The sequence below is a fragment of the Entelurus aequoreus genome, linkage group LG05 (assembly GCF_033978785.1).
Source record: "Entelurus aequoreus isolate RoL-2023_Sb linkage group LG05, RoL_Eaeq_v1.1, whole genome shotgun sequence".
Classification (NCBI taxonomy): Eukaryota; Metazoa; Chordata; class Actinopteri; order Syngnathiformes; family Syngnathidae; genus Entelurus; species Entelurus aequoreus.
Window position 1 is genome coordinate 79,164,298 of NC_084735.1, and position 23,894 is coordinate 79,188,191.

General features: G+C 40.9%; 2 protein-coding genes across 2 annotated transcripts in view; both read left to right on the plus strand.

The window, feature by feature from the left end:
* The window catches only part of tmprss15 (transmembrane serine protease 15), a 26,811-nt gene extending 3,333 nt beyond the window's left edge, over positions 1–23,478 (plus strand). The window contains exons 2-26 of the mRNA XM_062046684.1: positions 5,214–5,338; positions 5,424–5,491; positions 5,564–5,808; positions 5,887–6,006; positions 6,108–6,204; positions 9,604–9,713; positions 9,802–9,942; positions 10,016–10,165; positions 10,235–10,340; positions 10,431–10,596; positions 11,619–11,760; positions 14,728–14,817; positions 14,902–15,027; positions 15,123–15,266; positions 18,275–18,385; positions 18,470–18,593; positions 19,834–19,929; positions 20,052–20,101; positions 20,170–20,226; positions 20,294–20,438; positions 20,507–20,682; positions 20,784–20,876; positions 20,965–21,104; positions 23,200–23,254; positions 23,332–23,478. Coding sequence (XP_061902668.1) covers positions 5,214–5,338; positions 5,424–5,491; positions 5,564–5,808; positions 5,887–6,006; positions 6,108–6,204; positions 9,604–9,713; positions 9,802–9,942; positions 10,016–10,165; positions 10,235–10,340; positions 10,431–10,596; positions 11,619–11,760; positions 14,728–14,817; positions 14,902–15,027; positions 15,123–15,266; positions 18,275–18,385; positions 18,470–18,593; positions 19,834–19,929; positions 20,052–20,101; positions 20,170–20,226; positions 20,294–20,438; positions 20,507–20,682; positions 20,784–20,876; positions 20,965–21,104; positions 23,200–23,254; positions 23,332–23,453 — 2,999 coding nt within the window. The 3' untranslated portion in view covers positions 23,454–23,478. The remainder of the gene's footprint in view (positions 1–5,213; positions 5,339–5,423; positions 5,492–5,563; positions 5,809–5,886; positions 6,007–6,107; positions 6,205–9,603; positions 9,714–9,801; positions 9,943–10,015; positions 10,166–10,234; positions 10,341–10,430; positions 10,597–11,618; positions 11,761–14,727; positions 14,818–14,901; positions 15,028–15,122; positions 15,267–18,274; positions 18,386–18,469; positions 18,594–19,833; positions 19,930–20,051; positions 20,102–20,169; positions 20,227–20,293; positions 20,439–20,506; positions 20,683–20,783; positions 20,877–20,964; positions 21,105–23,199; positions 23,255–23,331) is intronic.
* A 223-nt stretch (positions 23,479–23,701) lies between these two features.
* Positions 23,702–23,894, plus strand: part of LOC133651083 (A disintegrin and metalloproteinase with thrombospondin motifs 2-like) — a 34,907-nt gene continuing 34,714 nt past the window's right edge. Inside the window, exon 1 of the mRNA XM_062049012.1 lies at positions 23,702–23,807. Within this exon, the coding sequence (XP_061904996.1) occupies positions 23,726–23,807 (82 nt within the window). The 5' untranslated portion in view covers positions 23,702–23,725. The remainder of the gene's footprint in view (positions 23,808–23,894) is intronic.

Sequence of the window (23,894 nt, forward strand, 5' to 3'; positions counted from 1 at the left end):
AAAACAAAACATATTTACAAAGAATGAAAAAGCAACTGTTTTCCCAGTTTTGGTGTGGAGGGTTGTTTCAGAAGCAATTGTTATTTTTGTGTGCCAAAAATAGTTTAAAAAAAAAAATTTACAAAGAAAAAAGCATATTTACAAAGAATGAAAAACCATGTCCATGTAAACGTGACTGACATACATTTGAGCAGTCACTCACAATCCTGGCACTGCCATTGCTCCTTTCGGCATTTCCCACATGTATAATTTTTCTGTCTACCTAGACAAACTGCCCCTAACAGCCTCATTACCATAACAAAATGAGTGATTAGTGTATTCGGGAAAAGCGTCGGGCCAAATGACCCCTCTCTGGGTCTTCTAGGTAGACAGAAAAATGCTGGGACTTCTAGTGTTAAGAGTTGGACAATATCGGAATATTGGCAAAAAAGCCATTATCGGACATCTCTAATATATATATATATATATATATCCATATATTTCCATCAAATTATATATATATACAATATATATACACACACACTGTACATCTCAATGTTTATTTGATATGTTTGCAGTGCAGCCTTTCACTTTGAACTCTTGTACCTGGGGGAGTTCTAACAATATTAATGTGACACTTTTACTGCCAGTGGACTTTCAGTGTAGGGCAGGGCTCCCCATTCAGGAGCTCGTTAATTACTGATAAACTCTTTTTAATCAGCCAAATAAATATTGTTTGTCATTGTGTGCGTGTGCGAGTGATTGTCTTGATGAATGATTAGCATTTATGTGGTTGTTATCTGCCTTTGCCACTCAATAAAAGCAACACAATCATTCTCACGTTCAGGAGTAATAAGTTTGGCTCAAGTCAAGCGTTGGTTTTCTGTCGTCAAGGAATTGATGATTTCAATTTTATTTCACATTTTATTTGCTGCTTTGTTGTGTTTTTGTTCTTTTGGAGAAAGTCACATTTTAAAGGCATAACGAAGGAAAGCCGAGCGATGTTCAGGATGAAAGGACGCGCTGGTTTGACGTCTTTCGAGTGTTTGCTGATCGTCATCTTTTCGCTGCTCCTGCTTACTTGTGTCGGATTGTTAGTGCTGCTGTGGATGGATCATCGGCCACCAGGTGACACTACACTAGACAATTGTCATGTTTCCTATTTATTGGCAGAGGTGGGTAGAGAAGCCAAAAGTAAGAATACCTTCAATTTAAAGCAGGAATCTAACGATTACTGTTATAGTTATAAACTGCTGTAAATTTCCTGACGGTTAGTGTTACCGCAGGGGTGTCAAACTCATTTTAGATCGAGGACCACATGGAGAAAAACTTACTCCCAAGTGGGCCGGACTGGTAAAATCACGGCATGAAAACTTAAAAATAAAGACAACATCAGATTGTTTTCTTTGTTTAAAAATAGAACAAGCACATTGTGAAAATGTACAAATGATAATGTTGGTGTTTTTTACACTTACATGTTACGGTTAATAGTATTCTATCTTTATTTGTCGTTATTTATACTTTTTGAATAAATTATGTGATAATGTTCATCAGTCAACTCATTGGTGTTAATTTTCAATCTATCAAGATAAAAAAAAAATTATATCAAAATCAAATTACAGGATGTTATTTATGTAGTTTGATCATTTTTCTCGACTGGTGCACTAACATCAGGAGGTTTATTTATTTGTTTTACATATGTAGCATCATCTACAAAGATACAAATAATTGCTATATGACACATTCAGAACAACAGTTTCTTTCATTCAAAAATGTCGGTCCATTTTTATACTTAGCAGACTCCTCACTGGATACAACCTGTTTGCGCCGAGGGCCGTACGTTTGACACCCCTGTGTTACCGTTTCAAATTTTAATTATCGTAAAGTCGTGGTTGATTAGCGCACTTTGAAAAAGTCACTGATACTGCTCATTTCCTGGAAAACTAGCCAGTGCCTTAATCGCTAGTTAGCCTAAACGCTAACATGAATACAAGACACATTCAGGTCTTTCCCTGTTCATGCTTAGTTTCCCTTTTTAATTAAAGAGCAACTGCACTTTCTTTGGAAATTTGCCTCTAATTCACAATCTTTAAGAGTGACAAGAACACGTTTTTTAATGCATTCTAACTTGTAACTAAACATAAATAAAAGTCAGCTTACAATGGAGTCAATGGGAGGTCCTCTATTCCGACCAAAAAGCCCTATAAATAACCGTCCAGAAACCGCCAATAATACTCCATTCACAATTTGTGACCTGAAAATGCACCAATTATTAGCGATATCGTTATCATAGGCGCTAATGTTAAGGATCTATTTTTAGCGGCGCATTGCCACATACACCGATTCTGTTCATAACTTTTATGGACAGAATTTCTAGGCGCAGTCAGGGCGTTGAGGGGATCTGGTTTGGTGGCTGCAGGATTAGGTCTCTGCTTTTTGCAGATGATGTGGTCCTGATGGCTTCATCTGGCCAGGATCTTCAGCTCTCACTGGATCGGTTCGCAGCCGAGTGTGAAGCGACTGGGATGAGAATCAGCACCTCCAAGTCCGAGTCCATGGTTCTTGCCCGGAAAAGGGTGGAGTGCCATCTCCGGGTTGGGGAGGAGACCCTGCCCCAAGTGGAGGAGTTCAAGTACCTCGGAGTCCTGTTCACGAGTGAGGGAAAAGTGGACCGTGAGATCGACAGGCGGATCGGTGTGGCGTCTTCAGTAATGCGGACGCTGTATCGGTCCGTTGTGGTGAAGAAGGAGCTGAGCCGCAAGGCAAAGCTCTCAATTTACCGGTCGATCTACGTTCCCATCCTCACCTATGGTCATGAGCTTTGGGTCATGACCGAAAGGACAAGATCACGGGTACAGGCGGCCGAAATGAGTTTCCTCCGCCGGGTGGCGGGGCTCTCCCTTAGAGACAGGGTGAGAAGCTCTGCCATCCGGGGGGAGCTCAAAGTAAAGCCACTGCTCCTCCACATCGAGAGGAGCCAGATGAGGTGGTTCGGGCATCTGGTCAGGATGCCACCCGAACGCCTCCCTCGGGAGGTGTTTAGGGCACGTCCAACCGGTAGGAGACCACGGGGAAGACCCAGGACACGTTGGGAAGACTATGTCTCCCGGCTGGCCTGGGAACGCCTCGGGATCCCCCGGGAGGAGCTGGACGAAGTGGCTGGGGAGAGGGAAGTCTGGGTTTCCCTGCGTAGGCTGCTGCCCCCGCGACCCGACCTCGGATAAGCGGAGGAAGATGGATGGATGGATGGATTGCCACATACAGCTAACTTACTTATTCTATTGTATTGACGTCATCAACTGGTAAACTGCATCTTCGCCTCAGAGCCGGTGAAAGTTTATTCCAGATTATAAATCATACCTCTCACCTGTATAGTCGAAGGATGACTAAATAATCCGAGAGGTTGGTCAATTTTGACAGCCAATTTAGACCAGAAAATGGCAAAAATAACCCGAAAAGATGCTTGGTTCCACCCCCTTTTTTCTTCGCGAGGGTCATGGGTCATTCTTCATCTAATTGGGAATATATAAACAGCCTATCAGTCGGCATCCCAGTGACAGCAGACCTTGTACAGTAAGTTATGTTTTATTATGTTTGTTGGCTCTCATGAAGTCTGCAGTGAGTAGTAATCAGCGATGTTGTTGACGGGAAAATCAAATGTCGTGATACGTTTGTGAAATTGATGCGCCGCTGTATGTTTAAAATGATCAAAATACGTAAATTTAACATGTTATGAACGAGCCTGTTACTAAATTGCATATATACTTAGAGCTTGTATATAAAGGTGAGGTGAGATGCTTGGATGTTTTTTTAAACGCTTTATAGGCAGAATAGAGCAACTTCTATAGGCTCTATTGTTAGCTGACTTTTGCTAATGTTTATTTACTAGTTAGAAAGAATAAAAAACATTAAAACATATGTGTACTTGTCTTACATAAGGATTGTGCCTGGGAGGCAAAATAAAATTTAAATAAGTGCAGTTCCCCTTTAAGAAACACTCAAATGATTGAATAAAAACAGAAGATAAACACATCTAAACACTCAAATTAAAAACATCTTTAAATTTTACAGTGATAACTTTACAGGTCCATCACCAGAATATTACCACAAATGTTGATTTTAATGCCCAATTGGAAACAGTATCAATATTTTTTGTTTTTACAGTGAATAACATGGCTCTTAAGAAGCCCAAACTATAGTAAATGTTTATTTTGCCAATTAAATCATTGTGTGTTTGTTGCTTATTTATCAATTTTTAAATAATTGGCTAAAATATTTCAGTGTGCATAAAACTACCTTTTTTGATCACATTCAGCAAAACCGTGATAACAATAATAATAATAACCATGATAGTTTTGGTCACGATAACACAATCTGACATTTTTATATTGCAGCACCCCTTCTTTAGAGTAATACCATTAAAAATGTGTTATTCATATCATTACCTGAGAAAGAGTAAGTTTCAGCGGAAAAACTACTCAAGTACTGAGTAACAAAGGCTTCTGATTTTTCTAGTAACTATACTTTAATGGTACTTGACTCTACTACAAAATGTACTACAAACTATGCACATTTTACAGTCACGTTATAACAGGGCTAATGTTAGCTTAAAAATGTTAGTAAAAAACCTCTGCAATTTACCGCAACATGTTTCATCTGGAAGGAATTCTTCTGGGCTTAAATATGAACATTTCACAGATAAGTACACATGATATAATAGTTGCTTTCCACCGAGTTTGTCAGTAAAAATGTAAAAGTTGTGCGGACACGTCACTTTTTACAGCGTGTAGTTTGAGTGCGGTCATGTGACTGCCAGGCTACATTTGATTGGCCAAATGGAGTCTTAACGTCAATCGTGCTTATGTTGGATTGGTGAAAACTGATCATGTGACGTTGCCCGCTGGAAGAAATCTTTTTTAACGAGCCAAATTTTAAATAAACATAATGATGATGTAAATACATTTAGACTGTAAGAGTAAAAGTATCGTTCCTTCCAAAAATTCTCAGGTAAAAGTAAAAAGTATGTTACATTATACTATTCTGACAAGTACATTTTATACAAAAAGTTACATGAAACAGAGTAATTATGTATCGTGTTACTACTCACCTCTGTTTATTGTGATGATCTTAATCCTGCACTCATAATGTAGTGGTTCACGCAGCTGGCTTCTTTTGTGACTTTAGCTGTGAACGCAGAAAGTGATGATGCTAATGCTGTGCTCGCTGTTCCCAAGATGGCGTCGAGCCAGGGGTGCTCGGCGGGAAGATGAGGATCATAAGCGGTGCCACGTTCAGCGAGGAACTGAAGAATTCCAGCAGTGAGCAGTTTAAGTCTCTGGCTTTTGATGTCCAACACCTGGTGAGGTCATATTATTATTATTATTATTATTATTATTGTTCATATAAATCTGAGGCAGGTCACGTGACTTACGATTGGTCGGCAGGTGAGGGAGGCGTTCGGGCGCAGTCAACTCAACGAGCACTTTACGTCTTGTGAGGTCCTGCTCTTCACGTGAGGACATCCTAGATTGATGGATGCAATGATCCAAACGTTGACTATTGGTTATTGATTATTGACTCTCAGCCAGGGCAGCGTTCTGGTGAACTTTGACCTTTGGTTCACTCAGCCAGTCGACAGTGAGGAGGCGGAGCAGCAGATGAGGGCGGGCCTTCAAGACAGCAGGGGCTTGGTGGTGGACAGAGATAGCGTCCAGATTAGCGGTGAGGTTACAGGTCGCAGGCAATGTCACAGTAGGTCGAAGGTCAAGAACCAAATAGATGTGTTCCACAGAGAAACACGTGGCGAGCACAGCGGCTCCAACTACACCTGTGACAGGTGAGGAAGATGTGTTTGTCTTTTCTTCCCCACAATACATGTTTTAATGTGTTCGTCCTCCTTGCGTCCAGTTTGGTGTCCTCCTTATCAGACTTCCTGCGCCGACCGACACATGTGCATCGACGCCGATCGTTTGTGTGACGGCATCCAGGACTGTGCTGATGCCTCAGACGAAGACGCCAACCGCTGTGGTCTGTTTAAAATGAATAACATCTATAAATATTCGATAACTGCTAAATTAAAATGGGCATCTTTTGTTGATGTGGTCATGTCATCTTTTATGTCTCTATAGCAACAGCGTGTGACGGACAGTTCATTTTGCATGGACCAACGGGATGGTTCGCTTCCAAGACCGAGAACACCAGCGGCTTCTGTCGTTGGATCATCAGGTAACAAAAGAATTGAAGACTTAGTTATCATAGAAGTACTTTAAGTAGAACTACTAGTCAAAATCTACACAACATAGAAGTCAACTTAGTGGAACTACTAGTCAACACCTACACATCATAGAAGTCAACTTAGTAGAACTGTTTGTCAACACCTTCACGTCATAGAAGTCAACTTAGTATAACTGTCAACACCTACACAACATAGAATACAACAGTTTGTCAACACCTACGCATCATAGAAGTCCACTTAGTAGAACTGTTTGTCAACACCTACACATCATAGAAGTCAACTTAGTAGAACTGTTTGTCAACACCTTCACGTCATAGAAGTCAACTTAGTATAACTGTCAACACCTACACATCATAGAATACAACAGTTTGTCAACACCTACGCATCATAGAAGTCCACTTAGTAGAACTGTTTGTCAACACCTACACATCATAGAAGTCAACTTAGTATAACTGTCAACACCTACACATCATAGAATACAACAGTTTGTCAACACCTACGCATCATAGAAGTCCACTTAGTAGAACTGTTTGTCAACACCTACACATCATAGAAGTCAACTTAGCAGAACTGTTTGTCAACACCTTCACGTCACAGAAGTCAACTTAGTATAACTGTCAACACCTACACATCATAGAATACAACAGTTTGTCAACACCTACGCATCATAGAAGTCCACTTAGTAGAACTGTTTGTCAACACCTACACATCATAGAAGTCAAGTTAGTAGAACTGTTTGTCAACACCTTCACGTCATAGAAGTCAACTTAGTATAACTGTCAACACCTACACATCATAGAATACAACAGTTTGTCAACACCTACGCATCATAGACGTCCACTTAGTAGAACTGTTTGTCAACACCTACACATCATAGAAGTCAACTTAGTAGAACTGTTTGTCAACACCTTCACGTCATAGAAGTCAACTTAGTAGAACTGTCAACACCTACACATCATAGAATACAACAGTTTGTCAACACCTACGCATCATAGAAGTCCACTTAGTAGAACTGTTTGTCAACACCTACACATCATAGAAGTCAAGTTAGTAGAACTGTTTGTCAACACCTTCACGTCATAGAAGTCAACTTAGTATAACTGTCAACACCTACACATCATAGAATACAACAGTTTGTCAACACCTACGCATCATAGAAGTCCACTTAGTAGAACTGTTTGTCAACACCTACACATCATAGAAGTCAACTTAGTAGAACTGTTTGTCAACACCTTCACGTCATAGAAGTCAACTTAGTAGAACTGTCAACACCTACACATCATAGAATACAACAGTTAGTCAACACCTACGCATCATAGAAGTCCACTTAGTAGAACTGTTTGTCAACACCTACACATCATAGAAGTCAACTTAGTAGAACTGTTTGTCAACACCTACACATCATAGAAGTCCACTTAGTAGAACTGTTTGCCAACACCTACACATCATAGAAGTCAACTTAGTAGAACTGTTTGTCAACACCTACACATCATAGAAGTCAACTTAGTAGAACTGTTTGTCAACACCTACACATCATAGAAGTCAACTTAGTAGAACTGTTTGTCAACACCTACACATCATAGAAGTCAACTTAGTAGAACTGTTTGTCAACACCTACACATCATAGAAGTCAACTTAGTAGAACTGTTTGTCAACACCTACACATCATAGAAGTCAACTTAGTAGAACTGTTTGTCAACACCTACACATCATAGAAGTCAACTTAGTAGAACTGTTTGTCAACACCTACACATCATAGAAGTCAACTTAGTAGAGCTAAAGCCAACACCTACACATCATAGAAGTCAACTTAGTAGAACTAAAGCCAACATCTAAGAAGTCAACTTAGTAGAACGGTTTGTCAACACCTACACATCATAGAGAAAAAATTAGTAGAACTGTTTGCCATCACCTACACATCATAGTTAAAGTTAAAGTACCACTGATAGTTCCACACACACTAGGTGTGGTGAAATTAGCCTCTGCATTTGACCCATCCCCTTGCTCCACCCCCTGGGAGGTGAGGGGAGCAGTGAACAGCAGCGGTGGCCGCGCTCGGGAATTATGTTAGTGATTTAACCCCCAATTCCAACCCTTGATGTTGAGTGCCATGCAGGGAGGTAATGGGTCCCATTTTTTATAGTCTTTGGTATGACTCGGCCGGGGTTTGAGCTCACGACCTACCGATCTCAGGCCACTGAGCAGGCTGAGCATAGAAGTCAACTTAGTAGAACTGTTTGTCAACACCTACACATCATAGAAGTCAACTTAGTAAAACTAAAGCCAACATCCACACATCATAGTAGAACTATTGGTCAAAACCTACATAAAATAGAAGTACATTAAGATCAACGTCTACACAACATAGATGAAGACTTAGTAGCACTAATCTACATATCACAGAGGTCGACATAGTACCAGTAGTACTATTTGTCAACACCTACACATCATAGAAGTCAACTTAGTAGAACTAGACCAACGTCTACATGACATATACATAGACTTAGTAGAACTAATAGTTAACACCTATACTCATCGTAGAAGTAGACTTAGTCAACACCTACACAATATAGAAGTAGACCTAGGAAAACTACTAGTCAATAGACTTACACATCATAGAAGTAGACTTAGTAGAACTATTAGTACACATTTACACATCATAGAAGTAGACTTAATAGTACTACTAGACATCAATTACACAGAAGTAAACTTAGTAGTCAACATTTAAAGATCATAAAAGTAGACCTAGTAGAACAATTATCCAAGGCTTACATATCATAGAAATAGACTTAGCATAACTAGAGCCAACACCTACACATCATATAAGTAGACTTAGTAGAACTACTAGTCAAAACCTACACATCATAAAAGTAAACTTAGAAGAACTACTCGTCAACATTTACAGATCATAAAAGTAGACATAGTAGAACTATTATCCAATGCTTACACATTATAGTAGACTTAGTATAACTAGAGCTAGCACTTGCGCAACACAGAAGTAGACTTAGTGCAAATAGAGCCAACATTTAGATATCATAGAAGTAGACTTGGTACAACTAGAGCCAACATTTAGATATCATAGAAGTAGAGATGGTAGAACCAGAGCCAACACATACACATAAAAAAAGTAGACATAGTAGAACCTGAGCCAACACCTACACACCATAGAGGTAGACTTAGTAGAACGAGAGCCAACATGTAGATATCATAAAAGTAGACATGGTAGAACTAGAACCAACACCTACGCACCACATTAGTAGACTCAGTAGAACTAGAGCCAACATCTAGATACTATAGAGGTAGACAAAGTGGAGCAAATGATCTAAGTTTTTGTGTGTCATTCTAAGATAACATAATTTAAGCTAACACCGTTGCTTTGTTGTCTTCAGCGTCCAAACTGGATTTTCGGTCCAAATCAACTTCCACAAGTTTGAGAGCGAAGAAAATGTAGCTTTTCTGAGATTGTATGAAGGAGTTGGTGCTGAAAAGCAGCTTGAAGGTGAGGACCGTGTCCAATCACTCCAACAGACCCAACTGGTCCTTGATCAGGACGCAACTCTTATTCACTGACATTTACCATATTGCAGCTGAGCTGTCGGGCTACGCTCCTCCCGGGAAGGTGTGGCTGCTGACCGACCGATCCACTGTAGAGTATTCCTGGGACGACATTACCGGCACGAATGGATTCAACGCCACTTTCAGTGCCTTCAATGTGTCGCGGCTCACCGGTGAGACACTGCCTTTTGTCATGGCTAGAGAAGCATCGAAAAGTCAGTGTTGACGGCGATGGATGTCTTCCAGACGAGGAGAAGCTGACATGCACGTTTGAGCAAGGCACGTGCTTGTGGAGACAGCGGCATGATGACGATGGCAACTGGCTTCGAACCAGCGGCTCCACCTTCCCTCCGCTCAGTGGCCCGAGTGTCGACCACACACTAGGAAACCTTTCAGGTGGGTAAGAATGTTAGCGTGGCGTTAGCATCGCCGCTTGCATCTAACACATCATATCTGGTGACTCAGGTTTCTACTTTGTCACGCCTTTGAGTCCTGGCCAATGGCCGAAGAGCTTCAGTATCCACAGCCTGCCTTTGGCCCCACGCCCTCAGCACATGTGCCTGCGCTTCTGGTAAACATCACATAAACATGCAAACAAGGAAGTTGACAGGGGTAAGCTAAGAGCAAAGAGGGAAAAAAAGCGATTGGTGCGTTTGTGAAGGTATCACATGTTTGGAGAGGATGTGCATCGTCTTCAAGTCCTGCTGCTTCAAACTTCTCCTTCGCATCCACACACCGACGTCACCCTAGTCTTCCACAGAGACGGTAACTATGGCGACAACTGGAATTACGGCCAGGTGCTCCTCAACCTGACAAAAGACACTCAGGTTGGTGACATCACACAGGAAGTCCACTGTTAATTTTGACATGTCACGTGACTGTAGAGCAGTGTTTTACAACCTTTTTTGAGCCAAGTAAAAAAATGTTGATGAAAAAAAAATACGGAGGCACACCACCAGCAGAAATGTTAAAAAAATTAAACTCCCCTAGATTGTTTTTTTTTTTTAGTTTGTTGTTGTTTTCCTGTGTGTAGTGCTTTAGTTCCTGTCTTGCGCTGTTATTTTGGTGGCTCTTCATGTTTTGTTGGTGTTTTCTTGTAGCAGCTTCAAGCCTTCCTTTGAGTGCTATTGCCTGACCTGCTTTGTATTGACAAACAAGACTATTTCAGTTGTGCGGACGCTATCCTTCTTTGTGGGGACATTGTTGATTGTCATGTCATGTACGGACACACACTGTAAGTCTTTGCTGTCATCCAGCATTCTGTTTTTGTTTACTTTGTAGCCAGTTCAATTTTACATTCATTTAGCATAGCCATCCCTATGCTTCAATGCCTTTTCCTAGCGGGACTTGCCTTTTGTTCAGTTTTTGTTTAAGCGTAACATACCTTTTTACCTGCATGCTGTCTCCCGCTCTGCTCTGCATATTGGGATCACGACAAACCATCCTTGACGCGTTCTGACTTCTACAAAGCAATGAACTACCTGCTGCCACCTACTGATATGGAGTATTGTATGGGTACTCTGCCGAGCTGTATACAGCACACACACTAGACAACGGCACATTATTTGCAGATTATAATTATTGATTTGCAAATAATATTTTTTGGACCAATTATGTGAAGTTGCATAATTTCCCATGGCACACCAGACAATATCTCACGGCACAGTGGTTGAAAAACACTGCCGTAGAGGACTTTTGGTCCAAACTTCCCCTGTCCTTTAGTTTCCATACCAGAGTCAATATGAAGGCAATGATCAGTGAATACATTTCAAGTTGATTTAAAACTACTTCAAATAGACTTTGGGTGGTTAAAACCCATTTAAATCTGATTTAAAGCTGATCAATGCAGGTTGTGTTTGAAGCTTTGAAGAAAGGAGGCATAAGGAATGACATCGCTTTGGATGACATTACACTGACGTCCGAGCCGTGTGGCCCCGCCCCTCCCGAACCTACCCTTGTGCCAACTCCGACCGCCATGCCCACTGTACCAGGTGAAAATCAAGCCATACCCACTAATCTAGGTGGCAATCAAGCCACACCCTTTAAATCAGGAAACATTTAATACATGCCCACGAATGTAGGTGATAATCAAAACACAGTCATATCATGGAATATTTAAGCCACACCCATTAAGCCAGGTGACAATAAAGCCCACCCGTTTTATTAGGGAACATTCAAGCCAAAACCATTATATCAGATAACATTTAAGTCACACCCATTAAGCCAGGTGACAATCAGACCATACCCATTAAATCAGGTAACATTTAAGTCCCACCCACAAATCTAGGTGATAATCAAAACACCATTATAATCAGGCAACACATAAGCCACACCCACTAAGCCAGGTGACAATCTACCCTACCCCTTTTTTAAGGGGACGTTCAACCTACACCCATTATATCAGAAAACAATCATACCACACCTATTACGGTATATCAGGGAACACTAGAGCCACACCCACTAAACCAGGTAGCAATAAAGCCACACCCTTTAAATCAGGAAATTTTAAGACACACCCACAAATGTAGGCAATAATCAACCCACACTCATATCATGGAATTTTTAAGCCACACCCACTAAGTCAGGTGGCAATAAAGCCCACCCCTTTTATCAGGGAACATTCAAGCCATAACCACTCAGCCAGGTGACAAGCCAAGTCACACTCAATATATCAGGAAACAATCAAGCCACATCCACTATATCAGGTAACATTTAAGTCACACCCATTAAGCCAGGTGACAATCAGACCACACACATTAAATCAGGTAACATTTAAGTCACATAAAGAAAAAAAGAAAAAGCAAAGCCAGCAACACTTGTGTCCTTCTTATAATTTTAATACAAACTGCACAGGCGCTTACCAAACACAGACCGGTTTCGACAAGGTCTTCGTCAGTGTGCAATTTTTTTTAACAGGAAGTGATGCACTTAAATAGTCACAGCTGTGGACAACTTAAAAAAAATTAAAGTGCACAAATAATTGACAAAATGGAAAATTATACAAAATAAATCCAAGACTCAGTATAGAATAGAAAAATAAAGTAATATATATTTTTTTTTTTTAAATGCGTGGACAACCATTATAATAAAAGGAGACATAGCTCATCAGCACAGTGGAAACAATAAAGTGCTAGAACAGCTATACCTCCCTCTATATATAGTATAATACTTATAAAGTATCAAAATGAAGCACCAACCTGAAGCCCTACATAACCACAAAAAAAATCTATATGAAGTATATGATATGCATATAGACAACTTTAGTGATAAATAATTATAAATGGGTTGTACTTGTATAGCGCTTTTCTACCTTCAAGGTACTCAAAGCGCTTTGACAGTATTTCCACATTTACCCATTCACACACACATTCACACACTGATGGCGGGAGCTGCCATGCAAGGCGCTAACCAGCAGCCATCAGAGGCAAAGGGTGAAGTGTCTTGCCCAAGGACACAACGGACGTGACTTGGAAGGTAGAAGGTGGGAATTGAACCCCAGTAACCAGCAACACTCCGATTGCTGGCACAGCCACTCTACCAACTTCGCCACGATACATCGGCGCATGCGTCGAGCTCATAGAGCAAAACCCTGTGTCGGTGCGCGTACCGCTTTTAGAAAGTCACGTGACCGAAACAGCACATGATCGGTCACGTGACTTTCTAAAAGCGGTACGCGCACCGACACAGGGTTTTGCTCTATGAGCTCGACGCATGCGCCGATGTATCGTGGCGAAGTTGGTAGAGTACCGCTTTTAGAAAGTCACGTGACCGATCATGTGCTGTTTCGATCACGTGACAGATACGCGAACTGTGTCGCACTGACGCCTCCTCTGTGCCCTGTGAGCGGGTCTTTTCTACAGCCGGAGAAATAATAACTAAGAAGAGAAATCGTCTAAAATTTAATACGTTGGAAAAATTGTTTTTTTTTAAATAAAAATGTGTAAAAAATAAAATAAAAAAATCCCAGTCCACAAGCATCCTCATTCACAACACGTTTTCTTAGATTTCCATGTTATGATACATGTTCACATTATTTATTGACTGTATCTAAAAAAGATACAAATATATTTTTATTTAAATGAAGATATGAAATAATCCTAAATGAAATACAATGACTTGGTTTATATTATTGTATATACTAGGTCATAAAATCAGTGTCAGTTGAGTCGGTCCATAGGTTGCCTGTAGGGATTTTTAATGTCCAGCAGATGTCAGTATTTAGGGACACAGTATCGACACAGTATCAATACAGTTTTGCAATGTGTCGAAATGCTTCATGACGCCTCATCAACCCATCACTAGAAGATTCAGTATAGTATAGAAAAATAAAGTAATACATTTTTTTTTTAATGCATGAACAACCATTATAATAAAAGGAGACATAGCTCATCAGCACAGTGGAAAAAATAAAAATAAAGCGCAAGAATAGCTATACCTCCCTCTATATATAGTATAATACTTATAAAGTATGAAAATGAAGCACCAACCTGAAGCCCTACATCAAACCACAAAAAAAATCTATATGAAGTATATGATATGCATATAGACAACTTCATAGAACACCATTATAGAAAACACCCTCAAATCTAGGTGGTAATCAAAACACCATTATATCAGGGAAAACATAAGCCACACCCACTAAGCCAGGTGACAATCAAGCCCACCCCTTTTTTAATATTATATCAGAAAACAATCATACCACACCTATTATGTCAGGGAACACTACAGCCACACCCACTAAACCAGGTAACAACCAAGCCACACCCATTAACCTAGGTGAAATTCAAGCCACACCCATTATATCATTTATTCAAGCCACGCCCACTAAGGCAGGTGAAAATCAAGCCACATTGACAAAACCAGGGGAACCCACAAGCCACACCCATTATACCTTGCTAAAACCTTGACCACATGAAAAATGTTATTATTTATGTATTTATTTATTTATGATTGGTCAGCTGACTGCGGGGGCCCTTTTGAACTGTGGGAGCCAGACTCCATCTTCAGCTCTCCAAATTACCCACAAAACTACGGAAACAAAGCCCGCTGTGAGAACATCTTTTTGTCGTTGAACGGAGCAACCGTGAAGGAATATGAAACGTAATTAAAATAAAATGCTTGGTGCATCGCAGGTGCGTGGACGCTGCACACCTCCCATGGTCGAAACATCCAACTTCACTTTTTGGACTTTGACGTGGAAGCTAACTTTGACATGGTGGAGGTGAGGGACGGGGCGGGGCCAAACTCTACCTCACTGGGTGAGCTGTGTTATTTTATTTTTGTTTTGTTTTAGGCAGGATTCTTGACACTTCTTTATAGACCGATTCACTTTTATCAACTTGTTTTCTTGTAGTTGTTCTTACTGGCAGCAAAGTCCCCGCCCGGGACATCTTCTCCACAACCAGTCAGGTGACAGTTTGGTTTTTCACGGACAGCTCGCTTAACGGTCGAGGGTTTAAAGCCAACTTCACGTCAGGACTCAACTTGGGTTCACCAGGTAAGGTCATGAATTTTTAACGTCACAATTTTAAAAGCACATTAATTTGTCAACGACTACTGACAAGACATATTAGCTCGTCTGCGTTGTGTTTGACGGATCTCAGACGTCGTTCTTAATTGTGGAAGCTGATGGTAACAAATATACGTTGGCTTCCCACAGTAATAAAACACCTCCAATATCAAAAAAATTAAATGTACCTGATGTTAACAAATATTGGTTGGCTTCTTCCAGTTATAAAACACCTCCAGAATCTATCGGAGAACAAACAAGAGTACAAGACAGTTAGTAGCCATTAGGCTAACGAGCAGCTAACGAGTTTGTGGCTGTGTCACACAAAAAAACACTCGACGAAATAAGGTCCACAAGTTGACAAAACCATCCAAAAAAGTATGAAATATTACTCATAAACTCAACAAAAGTTATGATAAACAGATATGACACGTATGTTCACAAAACTGTTTTACGAACTACATTGAGAGAGCGGTTAAAAAAGTACACCGACCCAAGTTCCGGCGGCTGCAGACATGACGTCACTGTTGTGCATTGAGACTACACTGGTCAGGTCTGCATGGGCCCACCAGGGGGTGCTAATCTACCTCACAATAAGTTAAATTATATACACCTAAAACATAAAGCAATACATTATAAAGAATAATAAGGACGAATTAACAGTGTCACAAAAAAGATCAATTAGACTGATACACAATGTTGGCTATAGAGAACATACAAACCCTTAATTTATTCCATCCATCCATCCATCCATTTTATACCGCTTGTCCCTTTTGGGGTCGCGGGGGATGCTGGAGCCTATCTCAGCTGCATACGGGCGGAAGGCGGGGTACACCCTGGACAAGTCGCCACCTCATCACAGGGCCAACACAGATAGACAGACAATATTCACACTCACATTCACACACTAGGGCCAATTTGGTGTTGCCAATCAACCTATCCCCAGGTGCATGTTTTTGGAGGTGGGAGGAAGCCGGAGTACCCGGAGGGAACCCACGCAGTCACGGGGAGAACATGCAAACTCCACACAGAAGGATCCCGAGCCCGGGATTGAACTCAGGACTACTCAGGACCTTCGTATTGTGAGGCACATGCACTAACCCCTGTACCACCGTGCTGCCCCCTTTATTTATTGAGTCCATGAATTGATTAACGTGGACCCCTACCTTAACAGGTTGAAAAACGTATTCAGGTGTTACCATTTAGTGGTCAATTGTACGGAATATGTACTGTATTGTGCAATCTAAAGTTTCAATCAATCAATCAATCAATCAATCAATCAGTCAAAAATATTGAAATTTGATGATTTAATAAAATTGCAAACAGCTAAAATTATGTACAAAGCAAACTATAACCTGCTACCCAAGTATGTACAACAATTCTTCTCAACTAAAGAGGAGAAATATAACCTTAGAGGAAAAACTAATTTAAAACATGTGTACGCTCGTACAATACTAAAAACCTTACTAAAAACCTTTAGCATATCAGTATGTGGAATTAAATTATGTAATGGATTAAGTAAAGAGGTTAAACAATGTATAGATATGATTCAGTTTAAGAGGTTGTTCAAATTAATAGTGCTTACAACGTACAAAGAAGAAGAATTATGAGAAACACATTCAACCTTATTGAAAATGGGATATTCTTTATCTCACTATGTTTATTATGACTGACTTAATTATCTATTACAAGAATGGCTGAATTAATCATTCACTGATGTCATTGTGCTATAAAAAGAAGTCAGTAAATGAACATATGAGTTTGTAAACACTCCGAAGTAGCAACGGGTTACATTTAACTAAGCTTTGCTTCTTCCTACTCCTTTTCGGACATCATGTATAGAGAAATTATATGAAATTGTGTGATGTATTATGTTGTAAGTGTGTTCATGTTCAAAATAAACTAAAGAAAGAATGTAAATGTTGGCAAGTGTAATAATCCACCCCTCTACACTGGCACTTTTACTAAGTTTACAAGTTATTACGCAAACTCCAATATGTATGTTACAGACCTGTGTTGCTCTACTTTGGCTAATTTATCAAACAATAAGGCAGCATATGTCAAGTATTGTCAGCATAATGTTAATCAGCATAATGTTAATTGTGAAATATCCATTTTAAAATTCAGCAATTAATCTGTGGTGTAACTTTATCCATGTTTTGGCTTTAAGGACAGATGTCTTTGCGTCAGGTTTTATTACACATATTTTCATCTAAATTGTTCCATCAATTAAATACATAACTTAAAAAACGTGTGCTAAATGTTTTAATTAAGTAATTTCAAGGGCTGTCTTCGACTTTGGATTTTCATAGTCAAATCCGATTTGTTGGAACATATTTTTTATGTTACATATATGCCAGCAGGAGCCCAGCTAACGGGGATAACCACAAGTAAGCGGATCGCCTTTGCGACTTTTTCCACCTTAAAGAAAAGAAGGTTAAAACATAGCAGAAATGTAATAGTTTAATGAAGTCGTCAGATCAGCCACTCTATGGTCAGCTTTGTATCTGGCGTAACACCGAGAGGACACTCAGACTTAACTATCTAGAGGAAGTAAACAAGGTTTATCTAGGCGAACCTGCGGGAGGATCATTAGTATTGCCGTTGACAGAGGGGAGTAGTTAGGGAGGCTTCCTGCTTGAGCCAACTGGTCGAAGCTACACCCTTGTGACATGCGCCGGTTTCAATTCCCGGGTATGGCCAATGAGAGGTTTTGGCCCGGACCGAGGCGCGTGGTGGTACAGCGTGCTACGTGTCCGAGGGGGGCGCTCCTGTCTGGCGGAAAAGTCAGACACAAATCAGACTCCTGATTTGTGTCGCATTTTCTAAGACACTCTTAGTACTGAGTGCGTAAGCTAACTTTTATGAGTCTGAATATTTTTATATGTACGCAAATTTGGGGTGTCTGATGTATGGAAACTTGTAGTCAATTTCATGCACAACATTTTAAATGAGGCAGCAGGTCTCAACTCTTGTTGTGGCTGTGTGTGTACTAGATCCGTGCCCTGCAGACCAGTTCCAGTGTGAGACAGGCGGCTGTATCCAGGTTAACCGTCAGTGTGATGGAGTGCTCGACTGTCAGGATGCTTCAGATGAAGCTAAGTGTGGTGAGGCTGACACGTCTTTGCCTTGACAACTGGTTGCATTGTAGATGAACAAAACACTGTATGTTTGTCTGGGCCCGACTTTAGTTGTGTTACAGAGGAACGCTTCAAGTCGTCTCCAGTTTCAGATCGGCTCTTCTCTGTTCACTGTCTGTGCGGACACCTGGAGCCCTTACCTGTCTGACTTCACCTGTCAGTACCTGGGACACAGGTAGGGACAGAAGGTAGATTAGTTCTTAAACTTGAGAGCTCAGTGCCTAGGACAAAGGTTAGATGTAAGACCTGACCAGTCAGGGTCAGAAGATAAACTATGTGTAAGACTTGAGAGATCGGTACCTAGCTAGGACACAGGTATATGTAAGTCATGACCAGTCAGGGCAAGAAGATAAACTACTTGTAAGACTTGAGCAATCAGTACATAGGACACAGCGAGATGTAAGACCTGATCAGTCAGGAACAGAAGGTAGACCAGGCCTGGGCAATTATTTTGACTCGGGGGCCACATTTAGAGAAAAAAATGCGTCTGGGGGCCGGTATATCTATTTTTAGGAACACTAATATAAAACCTCACAATAATGTCTGATTGAATGCTAAAAACGTTATGACAGACCGCCTTAAAAATACGTAATGTAATTGTACATTTTTCTATGAACGATAAAACACTGAATATTGACAAAATATGAATGTCACACCCCCTTTCGATCGACATATTTTACAATCAAGTGAAACGCAACGAAAATGCAACAAACAGTGAAATATGAACGCGAAGGGTACAAAATAAACCCACCTACAATCTGATACATCTGATATTTGCTGAATTTCCCCTAGGGATCAATAAAGTAATTTATATTATATTCTATATATCACTAAGCTTTAGAACGTTGTTGTGAAAATCTACTTCCGCGTCTGTGGAAACGCTTCCCGCCCACACTGCTTGGTGCCTCTTCTGAGCTGCTGTGACGTAGATTACCATAGTAACTAATTAGATGACCATAATAACTGATTAGATGACCATAGTAACTAATTAGATTACCATAGTAACTGGTATATCATCCATAAGCGCAGATTCCAACCATTGAAATACTTAGTATAGTTGAAGACTTACGGTCATTTAAAAACATCACTGCACATCATAATGGCAGCTACACTTTCCATCTTAAAGATCTAAAAAAATTATTTGTGAATGTCCGGCGGGCCAGATTGAAAAGCTCAACGGGCCGCATGTGGCCCCCGGGCCTTAATTTGCCCAGGTCTGAGGTAGACTACTTGTAAGACTTGAAGAGTCACTACTTAGGACACCGGTTGATGTAAGACCTGACCAGTCAGAGACACGAGGTAGGCTTCTTGTAAGACTTCAACGTTCAGTACCTAGGACAGCCAGGGGCACAGCTTTAGACCACTAGTCAGTCCTGGGACACAGCTTCCAGTAGCTCACCTTTGCCAATGTGCAGGTCGGGATGGAGCTCTCCGCTGCTTGCCATGCCAGGAGATTCACCTTTCACGAGTGTCAAAGTCACCAGTGATGGAGGTCTGGAATCTAACGTGAGGTAATAGAAAGCAAACACTTTGAATACCTAAAAGTTAGAACTAGAAGATTTGTCTCTAGACATACACTTGAATAATTCACAAGATGACCACTAGATGGAGAATAATTTTTGGTGTTTTCCAGCGAAAATTGTGTTGGTGACCGCGTGATTTCTCTCCACTGTAACAACCAGCGTGAGTACACAACACTCAGTTGTCAGTTTAGAAATATTTATGTCACAGTTGTTGTCTTTGGGTTTCAGCATGTGGCACTCGTTTTGTCAGCAATGACAGCGTGGACCAATCAGCAGCCAGGGAAAGTAAGAATGGGGAAAATAGTCCTTCCGCTTCTTAGTTCCACTCACTAGTTTCGTTGTTTTTTACCAGTTGAGGACAGAGTGGTTGGCGGGACTGACGCAGTGAAGGGGGCATGGCCGTGGATGGTATCACTGTATTGGAAGGGTCAACATGTGTGCGGTGCCACATGGCTTGGTCATAATTGGCTGCTGAGTGCCGCCCACTGTGTGTACGGGTGAGACCACCTGGCTCAAGATGTTTGGACGTCGCGTTGGGATTGCTGGCTGACACTTCTTTCAACAGGAAAGAACGACCCCTCCACTTGTGGTCAGCAAAGTTTGGACTTCATGCTCAGAGTGACGCAAGAGGTGTTGACACGCGCGAAATCGATCGCATCATCACCAACCGACAATACAACCGACTGACCAAAGATGGCGACATTGCCATGATGCACCTAAAGATGCCTGTCAACATGACTGGTGAACCTAAAAGCCTATATTGATGTACTGTCTGTGTATATATACACACACACACACCATTCTGTTACTCAACATGTCTCTATGTGTTTGTATGTGTTCAGAGTTGATACAACCAGTGTGTTTACCTGAACAAGGTCAAGAGTTCACAGCAGGAAGGAAATGTTTCATTGCTGGATGGGGACGAGACGCTGACGGTGAGATCTAAACGTGTATCTATCCATCTATCCATTCCTCTATCAGTCTAACTATATAACTATCTGGCTGTGTGTTCTTCTTGTCCAGGTTCTCTTCCTAATATTCTCCAGGAGGCCTTGGTACCACTGGTGGAACAGGATCGGTGTCAGCAGCACTTGCCTGAGTACACCATCACCTCCAACATGCTGTGTGCAGGATATCAAGAGGGCGGAGTCGACTCTTGTCAGGTAAACACCTGGGGCCTGTACTACTAATCCCGGATAAGTTTGAGGATCAAGTCTGGATATGCGGTACTACGACGCCGGTTATCTTTTAGCAGGCCATGGTAACTTATGCGATGGAGCGAGCAGGTTAGGTTCGAGGATACCAGATCATAGTCAATAACTGACCAATCAGATGTTTCTGAAAATGACATCATTATTCATTGATAAATCTGTCAAGACCCGCACAGATAATAAAAGTTAAAAGCAAAGATTTGCTGAGATCGGGCAAAACTAGGGATACGCCAGTCGATCGGTCATTGATTAGTATCGAATAATTCATGGGAAAAGTATGTGATCGGGCAATGCTGATAAATACCTTTCAATGCCAACCAGAAAAGCTGAATCCTGTTTGTTTGCTAGCAGCTAACTATGTATGTCCATACAGAGCGTGGAGATGCTCCCCTAATTTAATATTCCTCCATTGCGGAAAATAAACTAATTTCTTACAACTTACATTACCACCGGAGGACGAGGCTTAACATGTTACACGCTGAGGGAAAACAAGCAGGAGCAGACAAGAAGGCTTGCTAATCGCTAAGCTAGCCGCTAAACTAAGATAGCTCGAAAAAACACAATAAATAAGTGCTGAGTAAACTTTAAGAAGTGTAAATTGAACTGGGTTACAATTAGCGATATAATTTTGACCCACAGCCGGCCCAAGGAATACGCGAACAAAGCATTTGCTTAGGGCCTCACGACCACTAGGGGGACCCCAACAGCAATTTTGTACTATTTGTTACTTTCGTATATAAGTGATTTTATTGTTGCACTTAATTGTTTTTTTGCACAACAAACTATTTTTGCACATTGCTGTTACATGTTTTTGTTACCAAAAATAGTAAACCAAATCAGAATAACGAATCAGCTTTATTGGCCAGGTATGTTTAACACACAAGGAATTTAACTCCGGACTGCGCTTTCTCTGTAGTATGTAAACATTAGATAATAACAATTATCTAAAAATAAAAAACAGGTAATTTTAGACTAATATGTAGAAGACTGATGAGACAAGATGACACTTTTACTGTAAATACAAAGCTTTATCACTTGGAACGTTCAACCCCACCCCACTCTTGTAGCTGACTGTGCTACATTTTTAAATTATGAACCATATGTGGCACTCTGGACATCATTCAATCATTGATATTATTCGTGTTATCATTGCATTGGTATTATTTATTGTTCTTAACTGGGCCACCACCATGTATTTATAAATGACATGTGATATCTATAGACATGCCAGACTAACAATAGGATAATGTAAACAACACTGCCAGAGCCGCTATGAGTTTATAGTAGGTGCGTGAATGATCAACAATCAATATTATTGGCAGAAATAGAGGGCCCCAAAATCAGAAATAGAGGGCCCCAAACCAAAAGAGGGCCACAAAATTAGAAATAGAGGTCCCCATGGAGGCTGCTTTGACCACTACACCACAGACACGACCTTGTATGACATGACTTACTACTTTGAGTATTATTTTATTCAGTGTGCTACCAAGTTTGCCTTGCACCACCTGGGTTGAAACTCAACTACACCATTAAAATTAAGTATGTATTAATGCAATGTAATACAGTTCATACAGTATTTGTTTGCTAATAATGTGTTTAAATTACACATTCACATGGTCTGGGATTTACTGCCAGCCTCCCCTCCTGCAAAGACGTTTTCTTTAGCATATATAATATTATATTCTTCAATTTTAACATTATGGATTGTTCTTTCCAAGTGACGTAAACTGCTGAGTTGTTGGTACATTATGTCTGTGATTGCTCATCTGCTTCTAAGTCTGCCCCTTTCACATGGACATGCTCAACACAGGACTAGAAAATCATGTCTTAACAAATCAAGTTGTAATTCAGCTTCATAGTGCCACTTATCCCACATTTTCAATGTTTGGCTTGGTTAAGCTGTAAAACATAGAAGTGATCCTGGATAACTTCAACTCGATTTGCAGTACAGGCCATTGAGCTCATTTAAAGAAGCGTTGAAGTCTGAGTGGGACAAATCTTTTAGCAGTCACAGAACCATTGCTAAAGTTTCAATGTGTTGGACCAGGGTGACTCTGGTGGTCCACTCATGTGTCTGGAGGACGGATACTGGACTCTCATTGGTCAGTTTCTTTCAACTATTCCCATCAGAGAAACACCACATGTGGGAATAAATATCCATGTGATTGTTCGTTGACAGGTGTCACGTCCTTCGGGATTGGTTGTGGTCAACCTGAACGGCCTGGCGTGTACGCCCGTGTCTCGTCCTTCGTGCCTTGGATTGCAGAGACTCAACGCTCCTCCTCGCTGTGGAGGCCATGATGACTGATGACCTAATCAAGCTGCGGATGCTCTGATTGGCCCCACCAAGGAATGAAAGTTTTTATTTTGATCATGTTGCTGTTTTTTTTCTTTTTTTCTTTGACTGCTCTCTGCAACGCACTCAGGACACACACACAGGCACACACGCACAAGGCAGAGTATGTGGGCGGAGCCTCTATGTGGCTGAGGGAGGAGTCAAGACTTGAGAGAGACAGACACGCGCACACATACACACAAGGTGGGAGTTTGTGTGTGCTTGCAGCCACTCGGACATGGACTTGTTAGCTTGTGGAGTGTTGATTGTGTTTGTGCACTTCGTCTCTCTGCATTCAGCATTAATTATTGACAACACAGGTAATGCACTTTACTCTTACTTTTGATAATACTATCATAATGATTATGACACTGCTACTGTCACTGGTACTGTAAGCGATTATTTGT